We start from the raw sequence: 10,842 nt of genomic DNA, 5'->3' as shown, positions 1-10,842 counted from the left end.
TAGAATTTCAGGCTGGTGCAGCGAATGTGCATGCACTTTCTCGAGGTAACTGTTTGTATCTAAAAGATGATTGGCTGTTTTAACTGTAGGCGGGACTTCCTTCTCTACATCCGTCAATTTGGATGTTCCAGTTTCTCCCATTTATTTTAATACAGGTGCTCAGTCTCTAGTTAAATAATATGTTAACATCTTTCATGAGGAAATCAACCACAACCCCGTGTGAACGATGTATTAAATGTGCGAATGATGTATTAAAAACGATCAAAATATATACAACTATTGAAACAATATTTCTTAATTTTATTGCAAAATATTCAGATATATACAAATATATGATTTTTGAGAGTGTAGGGAATGAATTATCTGTGGAAACTCTCTGATTGGTGGATTTTCCCTCTCAGGATCATGGGTAGTGTAGTTCTTTACCAGGAATCACCCTATTAAAACTACTTCTTTTTTTTTATTTATTTTTTTATGAAGTTGAAATAACATGGACTTACAGATTCAGCAGAAGCATATACCATTGATGAACAACATTCAGATCACTGGACAAGCACTTAATAAATTAAAGATTATTATTTTTGTTTAGAGCAAGACATGTGACTTGTCATGTGACCTCAACATGGCAGCCACCATGAGGGGGCAACCTGTTCCATGTAGAATAAAACAGTAAAAACATTTGGAATTGAATGATGGCTTACTAAATATTGTGCTGTAAATACAAGTGTGTGTGTGTGTGTGTGTGTGTGTGTATACACTCACCAGCCACTTTATTTGGTACACCTGTACATCTGCTTATTCATGCGATTATCTAATCAGCTAATCGTGTAGCAGCAGTGTAAAGTATAAAATCATGCAGATATGGGTCAGGAGCTTCAGTTAATGTTCACATCAACCATCAGAATGGGAAAGAATTGTGATTTAGCATGATTGTTGGTGCCAGACGAGTATTTCTGTAACTGCTGATTTTCTGGGATTTTCACACACAACAGTCTGTAGAGGGTATAGAGAATGGTGCGAAAAACAAAAAACATCCAGTGAGCGGCAGTTCTGTGGGTGAAAACTGCTTGTTAATGACAGAAGTCAGAGGAGAATGGCCAGACTGATCCAAGCTGACAGGAAGGTGACAGTAACCCAAATAAACGCGCGTTACAACAGTTCTATGCAGAAAAGCATTTCTGAACATACAACACGTTGAACATTGAGGCGGATGGGCTACAGCAGCAGAAGACCCCTCCGGCTACCACTACTGCCAGCTTAGAACAGGAAACTGAAACTGCAGTGGGCACACGCTCACCAAAACTGGACAGTAGAGGACTGGAAAAATATCACCTGATCTGACAAATCTGGATTTCTGCTGAGGTACACCAATGGTAGGCCCACTGCAGCCTCAGTTTCCGTTCTTGGCTGACAGAAGTGGAACCCGACGTGGTCTTCTGCTGTTGTAGCCCATCCACCTCAAGATTCGACATGTTGTGCATTCTGAGATGTTATTCTGCTCATTTCAATTGTACAGAGGGGTTGTCTGAGTTACCGTAGACTTTCTGTCAGCTCGAACCAGTCTGGCCATTCTCTGTTGACCTCTTTCATCAGCAAGGCATTTCCATCTGCAGAACTGCCCCTCACTGGATGTTTTTTGTTTTTTGCACTATTCTGAGTAAATTCTAGAGACTGTTGAGTGTGAAAATTCCAGGAGATCAGCAGTTACAGAAATACTCAAACCAGCCCATCTGGCACCAACAATCATGCCACGGTCCAAATCACTGAGATCACATTTTTTTCCCCCATTCTGATAGTTGATGTGAGCATTAACTGAAGCTCCTGACCCATATCTGAATGATTTTATGCACTGCACTGCTGCCACAAGATTAGCTGATTAGATAATCACATGAATAAGTAGGTGTACAGGTGTGGCTGGTGAGTGTATATTATGTTCAGTATACACATGTAAACAAGCAGAAATTGTTATTTTGCTTTTTCTTTTTAAGTTGGGTAAAAATTTAAAAAAATTTGTTAGTCCTATCAAATAATGAGTCAAACTGAAAATGGAAGGTCAAGTGGAGCACATATTATGCTATACAGTATTCTGCACAGTGTGTTCTGGCTATTCCATGCATACTGAAAACTTGCATACTGAGCTGGATTTACAAACAGTATTAGGCTATATACTGCAGAACAAGTAAGAGGAATATGTTAGTATGCAATTGCAAACAACCAGCTTTTCTAGATTACTGATTGGTAGATTCACTTTTAGGAGAATATCAGGATGACAGAAACAAAGCACAAAAGAGACTCATTCTACAGTGCATGTTTTCCTCAACTTTATTGCTCTCTCTAGCCATTTGATGACAGCGAAAGAACAAGCGTGGAATCGTTTCATAAGGGACTACAACGGTATCTTTGAGCAATAGTTTTATGTTTTTCTGTCCTTGTATTTATTTATTTTTATTGTTTTTAGTCACATTTTTCCTGTAAAATATTGCAATTGACAGACCTCAAACTGAAAACCGCTGACATCACAATTAAATAATAGAACAATAAAAATAAAAAAGGCATAAGGACAGCAGCATTCTTTGCTCAAAAAAATGTTTTTTTTTTCTTGTAAAAAAAGAAAAGAAAAAGGTTGTAGTCCACAATATGTCAAAGTCCTGTGATGTGATCTTGCGCAAGGCCATTGATGAGCACTGCTGTGAATTTCTATGAAGCCGGAATTCCCGTTGCTGAATTCACCCACACAACACTTCAGTCAGTCAATCATTCGTTTATTCAAGCAAGTACAGGAAACAGAACACAGCGTGTTTCTGAATAGGAACTGTTTGGTGCGGGGAACTCAAAACGAGACTGCTATGCAAAATGGCAAAAAGAACATGCAGTAACAATCAGCAATGGGCTGGATTTTCCTCATTTGCTCTTGCTTTTTCTCGGAATGCATCACTTAAATCCCTTTTGTTGGCCTACGGATGTCACACCAATAAGATAAAGCTTCACCCTGAACTACCGTTTTGATATAAACCACTAAACTTCTTTCCGGTTTCGGGTGCCCAATGTCGACAAACCATTTAATTAACTTGACGTAACGTAATTGAGTTATTCTCTCCGATTGGCTGAGCATGGCTATTACAAGTCCAAACAGCTAGCAGTCACAAAATAAAAATTTCAATAAATAAAATGACAAGCGCTGTCATTTTATCATTCTTTCTCTGGAAGTTACAAAAGCAGCAGCTAGTTATCCATTATATAACCACCTTATAATCAGAATATTTGTTTAATCACATAACAGATTTGCATTTACTGTATAAGAAAGAAAAATATAAGAAGTACTTTTGTATTTATTTATATGACCATACTGTAGCATTTCTCTTTGCAAACATTACTCTGTTTTACAAAAAAGACAAAGCACAATTGAAGGCATTCACAAAACTTGATGCCACCGTGTTAAATTCTTATTTTTAATACCTATACGTTATATTACAGTATTAACAATGCTTTCTTGTGGTTTTCTACCCATTGGGTAGGATATGTGCATAATATATTCAAGTTATATACAGCACCGTACAAATAAACAGAGTCCGACTACTGAAAGAAGCACCATAGGAAGTGAGGCACAACAAAGGTGGGGACTTTTGAGTGCAAGTGGGTTTCTATGTCTGCTTAAACATGACTGTTAGGCACCAAATTTGCTCACGTAAATTGGAACATGCAAACCTGCGTAAAACATAAGAAATACATATCGATTGGTTTTCCTAGTACGACTATGAATGTTAACGGTTCAAAAAAAAAAACAAAAAAAAAATAGCACAAACATCTATTGGGATATAAAGTAACAGGGAAGCGGACATAGGCCTACATGCCAAACAAACAACAGTAGCAGCAGTAGCAGCAGCAGCAATACAGTACAAACTCAAACCGCGTGGCCAGAATGAGTGACAGGAAGCGGAGCCAGTGAGAGGAGGTCGTTTTGAAGCATCAAACCAAACATAAAACCGGACAGGCGATAACGTTTGGTTGTTAAAAAAAAAAAAAAAAAAGATTGTAGAGAAACCTATTTTGGGGGAAAACAGTGGCTTTCCCACCCACAACCAAATATCCTCCTAAAATTGTAACATTATTAAATAGTTATTAACAAATAAATAGCCTAAGCTCTGATAGGTTTTCTATGGGACTTTCTAAGGAAAGGCCAAAAGCCGATGGTTTACAAAGTTCTGATGTGATCACAAAAACAATCAATGTGTCTGAAAGCATTCCAAATGTGCGCCATGTGGTGATAATTGGAAAAAAAATGGGGGAGAGCATAGATGGTGATTGGTACACTTGCACAAAGAATAAATACTGGTGTCAGATAAATGGTGCCTTGGAATTAAACAGCATTCCAGGAGAGAAGAGTTAGGGATTAAAATACGATATAGTATGGATAACTGGAAAACTATATGATGCATGCTTTTCTTAGTGGAAAACGATAAACATTATGAGATATGACACACTCATTCAGATGGGGACAGCGAGGATGTGCATAAGACTACAGTTCCCATGATTCCCTTGCACTTGGACCCCACAATGCTGAAGTGATGCAAGTTTAAAGTGCTACTCGACAGGATGAAAGTGGTGTGTGTGTCGTAACTTCCATCTTGCAGATATCCATGCCAATATCTCTCACTTGGTCAGTGGAAAATGATCTGGAATTTGAACGGTTTGTTAAACCCCTTTTTTATAAGTGCCATGATGCAGATCAGTTGTGGAGATTTTAGGCTGGATCAGAGTTCTACATCTCCACTGCAGGAAAACGAAAAAAAAAAAAAAAAAGTAAGGAAAACATTCCCAGGTACAGTCAAAGACCAGAAAACCTGTGGATTTGATATACAAAAAAGTAACTAAGGGTAGCCATGTGTTCTCTTTAAAGAATAAGTGCAGCGTAAAGACTTGTTGTTGTTGTTATGAGTCATTCATCCCCAAGAAGTAAGATTCTATCATGGCACTCAATTTGGATTTTGATTGGTTGTGAACAGTTTATGTGCACAGGTCCTGGAAATGCACAAATAGAAAATGTTCTCAATCCTATGACCTAGGTGGTCTCTCACGCAAACAATCTGTGCCAACACACGTTCTCTTTAAATACAGGAAAGCATACAACACCAAACAAACAGACAAAGATTTAGCCAAGGAGCCCAAACATCCATTGAAGGCCCCGTAGTTCTCGCAAAAACAACAAAAATACAAAAAATAAATTTTGTAAGCTTGGTTCCTCAATTCTCTAATCAAATTGTGCAAGGGGCGTGGCCAAGAGTGAAGCCACTCCCCTCTAGGTCCAGGAGGCAGTACCAGAGAGCACAGGCTCCTCCTGGTCACACCGGTTTGTCTCGCCGGCTATCCTTAGCTTTGACGAACAGGGTTGTGCTTGCACCATTTTGGGCGGAGCGGCTGGCTGTCCTCTGATTGGAGGGCGGTGCGTTATTGCTGTGCTGGTGCAAAAAGGAGGCGGAGCCTGGATACATCTGACCCATCACCTCACTATAGGTGGGCGGTGGCCCCTCTACGTGCGAGTTCGAGGCACTCTTGCCAGAGTTGCTGCTTGGGGGCAGCGGCCCGCCTCCATGCACATAAACGTCTATCAGGTCACTGTCGAAAATGGTCCGGTTGGGGGGGGCGCGTACGGATGCGCGGCTAAGCTCGAGCTGCTGCTCCGGGTCTCTGAGTTGCAGCGTACAGGGGCCCTTATAGGGCGGCAACTCCTCGCCATCCGACAGGCAGATGGTGGGTGGTAAGTGGATGTCCTGCTGCAGGTATGGGTAGGTGGGCTGGAAGCGGCTGAATCGGTCCCTTTGCATAAATGAAGGCGGGTTGAAGCGATCTCCGCTCCGTGGCCCATACATCACCTTAAAATGGAAAAAACAAAAGATACACCATTAGAATTTAACCTGAGAGTGTAGTGTAAAGTTTTACATAAACATGTGGTAGACCAATATATCGGGAAAACCGATTAATCAGCTAACATTTGGCATTTTGAGAATATCACCATTAACCGAATATCATGCCCACTTGGCCATTTAACAGAAATCTGAACAGACTGTTTCCAAATATTTTTGAGTGAATTCTGACACTATATACTGTAAATGCTGATTTAATTTTAAGCAATTTTTTGTACATCTTGTGTATCATTTAATTGTATTATACAGTATCTAGGGCTGTCAAATTCAACACGTTAATTTAGTGCAAATAAATACATGAAAATGTGTTAAATTAATCAAGCCCCGTGACCCGTACATAAATTATGTAATAAACATACATATTTTTTGATCATCTGAGCAATTCAAGCTTGAAGTTCATGTAACTTTGCGTTTTTATGAACTGCGTCAGCAGGGGGCAGTCAGCACGCCTCAACAAATCTTACAGATTTGCGTCACACAAGACGCATTCTTGACAGCTGGACGAAGAACAACAGAATGCAGGGACCTCGAGACATTATTTTCAAAGTTTCAACTCAGTATCATAAAAACGCATGATTGTGATGCTGAAAACGCTTAAAAAGCATCTATCTTACGCATATGTACATAGACGACAATAAAAAATAGTACAGATGGAACACAAGAACGCACCATGTGAGAACTGCAAAATTAATTGCTGTCGACTTCATGCTTATGTTCAATGATATGGCAACAAAACAAACAATATACTGAAATCTAAAGGCACTTTTTGTAGTATCTAATCAATTCTGTACTCTTCTGAACAATAATGCATTGGATTTGAATCTGAATATCACAATTATTATCTTTATTATATATAATGTATTAAAAAATATTTTGATTATTACAGATTCTATTGAATTTCCTCTATTTGGGAAATTCTTAGCAAGTTATACAGTATTTACAGTATATATAGTATTATACTATATATACACGATTAATTAATTTGATTAATTTGTGTGTCATGTGATGAATTCAATAAAAAAATTATATCACTTGAGCCCTAATTATATCATACAATAAACACATTTCGGTCAAGCTTTAAATGTCAACATCTATTAATTGTTTGCTTATGGGCAAGTTTATTTGATGTTATATCAGGGTTACTCTCAATCAAGACAACTGATATAGACCTCAATTTCTATAGCAAACCCTCAGACTAATATGTATACTTGACTAGTGCTGGGAATTATACTGAATATTTAAAAAAAAATTATCTAGTTTTGTCGAGGCACTCTTTCAAGGGTAGGTATGTAGACATTGAGGTATGACATTTTACATGCCTTATTAAGTTTAGTAAAAATTATATGTAGATAAAAATATATTTGTATTACTATGTACTTGTATATTATATTGTTATATATAGATACAAATTATTAAATATAATTCTTCCCTGTTTATTTAGTGGGAAATATTGTAAAAAACAAACAAAAAACAAAAAACAAAAACATGCTTCAATTATTTTTAACTAGGCTTTTACTGTATTCACCTTCTCACATTAAACATTTAATTGAATGTACTTAGTAAAAATGTTACGTTTGGTAAACAAATATTTTTTTAAACAATTTTAGAGCCAAAAAACAAATGTTGTGATCAACATAAATATTGTAAAAATAAAGAAAGAAAATCTAGATATAATTTAAGCATTCTCTTACAGACCATAAAACATTAAAACAAGAACACTGAACAGTATTTTTCAGACTGGTTGAATGTACTTAGGCCTATATTGTATGTTATATTATATACATAGATACAATTTATTAAATATAATTCTTCCCTGAAGTTATTTAGTGCAAAATCATTGTGGAAACCACGGCTTCTTTATTTTTAACTACATTTTTCTTCTTGTATTACACTTTTTCAATGTACTTGAAATGGTTTAGTTTAGTTGAAAATTATTGAAAAACATTTTTTAAGCCATTTTAGAGCAAATACATAAATGTCATGATCAATATTAAATATTGTCAAAAGGCCAAAAAAAAAAACAACATTATTCAGATATAATATCATTTATATTTAGATAGCATTCTCCTCCAGCCCAATACATGACATTAAAACTATTGGACAGTGCTTTTCAGGCTGGTTGAATAATAAGTCAGTTGACTCAACTAACCTCAGTGGCTCCTTGTTGCGTCACCAAACTATCTGTAGGCCATGCACAGCCATCCTAGTAAAGATACAGAAGAGAAAGGGACAATTTGAGTCATGCATTGAAGACAACATATAAAATCAACTTTCATGCATTTAAATCAACATCTGATGCATTGAGGTTTGATTTTGGGCCGAAAATGCAAAACCCCAATATCAGAATACATAAATAACATGCATCTGGTTAGTCTTGCAGCCTCTACAAAATAAAATGAGCAAAATGCAGGGAAAAAAAGAGGAATGCACTTTTTCTAATTTATGAGCTTGTTTCTGAATTTAAGAGCTTAGCAGTTTTTTCTCCTTTCATACTCTGCATCTGTTCCTAAATCATGTTTTCACCCTCTTCCTATCTGTTTCTCTCCTCTCTCTCTCTCTGGGAGGTGAAATGGACTGCAGTCTAAACGAGCGTGTCTCAGCACTCAACTACAGGACAAAAATCAACATGAGGAGGTACATTAAATGCGCAGGTTTACTGGCATTGCTGCAAAGACTCAGAAGTGGGCACAGACATGAATGAGTCCCATATGAACACGGTCACAAAGCCACACACAGCATTCAAATGAAAGAACAGGAACTAAACACCCACTTGAGTTTAGAACTCACACAGACAGGACACACATGGTGGAGTGGAGACTCCATAAACAGACACAAATTCAATTTCTCAGAGAGGGCTTTAGCAGACTAACGGTTCAAATATTATTGTTAGCATGATAAAGGCTTTGATACAATTATTGCGAAGATCTTCTTCGTTTTTCACTCAAAGCTAGAAAGGTCGAAACAGCTGAGCAATGGGATGCTATTTGTGAAATTTGGATACTGCCCACGCTGCTGGGCCAGACAATCAACATGTAAAACTTTAACAAATGTGACATTAAAATGTGTTATCAATGACTACATTCCTGTGCCATTTGTCATGTTTACATTCTGCATTCATTGCACTAATGCTAACGCTAACATGCTATTTGTGGCCATGTGCACCAGTTAACATATTTATGACTTAATCTGAGAAAGAAAAAAAAATGACATCACACTGTCTTCTAAAATGCACCCCCCACCACAACAAACTCAAAACTGGGCGTTTTGTTTGTTCTTTGATTTGCCTCTAGAATTATATTGGGCCCTTATTGGTCCAACGTGTATTTCCACCCCATTTTGACATGAAATAATCGACTGATCTACCCTGATCATCAACTGTTTTTAAACAACTGGCTGATGTCCCATGTTTGCCCATTACATCAGTGCATCTCTAATAGAAATCTAGATTTGAAAAAAAAGAAAAATCTATATAAACTCATTGTTCAAGTGGCTCACTAACTGACTAGTTGGTTGTTGGATAACTTATCAACCATCCTGACACATTTCTAAACAGAACACCCACTCAGAATACACTTACCGGTTGCATGCCCTCGTCTCGTCTGCGAGCCTGGCTGTGACGTGTGAGGAAGGCCCAGGCTGACAGCCGATAATGGTTCAGCAAACAGATGATCACAACTACCATTACAGTCATCACCACAATTATGATTATTATCTGAACAAACTCCAGTTCAGCTGCAACACAAGCAAACAAAGAAAGTCATTAGCATTGTACAGTCATTCAGAGAGATCTGATGTTAAAAGTCGCCAGGGCGTTGCTATGCAGTTTCTAGGGTATTATGGGTGGTTGCTAGGTGGTTACTTACTAGCCCAAAAGAGCCCACCACCCAAGTATCTATTATATTTTGGTCCCTATATATGGCTCATGTCCCTCCATCAATGTAAATGGGGATTTTGGGATTGCAATTTTTATAACCCTTTTGTCCACCAGGCAAAAATCTTAAGTCTGATTGCTTAGAAGAGTACTAGCACACCTCTCCCCAACAAGCCGAACGATTTGAGGTATCGTTTGTGTCTGTAGAACATGCAGGGTTTGTACAAATCCCAAACCCAAGCATGAGCAATAATAATAGTGATGCTTACATTTCAACAGATTTGAGTGTTTTCAGGCCCAAATGATGTTAACATTACTGTGGTAATAAGTATCTTGATAGTCACCTAAAAAATAGAGATAATGTTATAGCAAGTCCAACATGTTCATTATTCTGACCACCAGAGGGCAGCAAACAGAACACATGTGAGGTACTGGGGATTATGTGTGTGGGGTGGAATTGACCAAAATCAGACTGTGATGTAATAGACTAATCCACAAAAATGTGATAACGTGCCGTTCCACATGGCTTCTGTGCCTTACATCACTAAACAGATTTTTGTGAATGTTAGCAAAGTCAAGAAGGGAGCTAATGAAAATACAGGCTTTTTTTTATTATTATTATTTTTGCTATTGAAACAGGAGCATGTATTGGAAATTGTTTGAAAGGAATTTCTGGATGAACATGACAGCCTCCTCTTCACTCCATGTTTAAGGGTGACCTCCAGCAATCGTGAAAAGCGATCAAATGTGTTGTGTTGTTCCAGACCCTTGTTACACCAAGGGCAGACCTCATTCTCACACTGAGACCTTTTTTCAACCTCCAGCTGACCCCTGAACACACCCCGCCCTGCCCGACACACTTTCACACACAGATGGGCCCAGTCAATACAGGCTTGTTCCCCAGTCACATGAAAACCATGCAAAAATGTGCCACACATACATTCACAAAAATCTTGTTAGCCCTGCTGCCCACTGAAAAACTCCCACAATTCCTTCTAACACATGAGGGTTTAGTCTGTTTGAAAACTTGGAACCAGCAGCTAACACATC

General features: G+C 38.0%; 1 protein-coding gene across 5 annotated transcripts in view; it reads right to left on the bottom strand.

The window, feature by feature from the left end:
- Positions 1-2,306: 2,306 nt before the first annotated feature.
- The window catches only part of LOC127420755 (low-density lipoprotein receptor class A domain-containing protein 4-like), a 144,000-nt gene continuing 135,464 nt past the window's right edge, over positions 2,307-10,842 (bottom strand). For all 5 annotated transcript variants that reach the window (XM_051663284.1, XM_051663283.1, XM_051663282.1 and 2 more), the window contains 3 exons: positions 9,499-9,653; positions 8,071-8,124; positions 2,307-5,870 (listed from right to left, as the gene is read on the bottom strand). In XM_051663284.1, coding sequence (XP_051519244.1) covers positions 5,340-5,870; positions 8,071-8,124; positions 9,499-9,653 — 740 coding nt within the window. In that variant the 3' untranslated portion in view covers positions 2,307-5,339. The remainder of the gene's footprint in view (positions 5,871-8,070; positions 8,125-9,498; positions 9,654-10,842) is intronic.

This window comes from Myxocyprinus asiaticus, chromosome 30 (assembly GCF_019703515.2).
Source record: "Myxocyprinus asiaticus isolate MX2 ecotype Aquarium Trade chromosome 30, UBuf_Myxa_2, whole genome shotgun sequence".
Taxonomy (NCBI): Eukaryota; Metazoa; Chordata; class Actinopteri; order Cypriniformes; family Catostomidae; genus Myxocyprinus; species Myxocyprinus asiaticus.
Note: the sequence above shows the minus strand (reverse complement) of the source record. Positions and strands in the feature narration are given on the sequence as shown.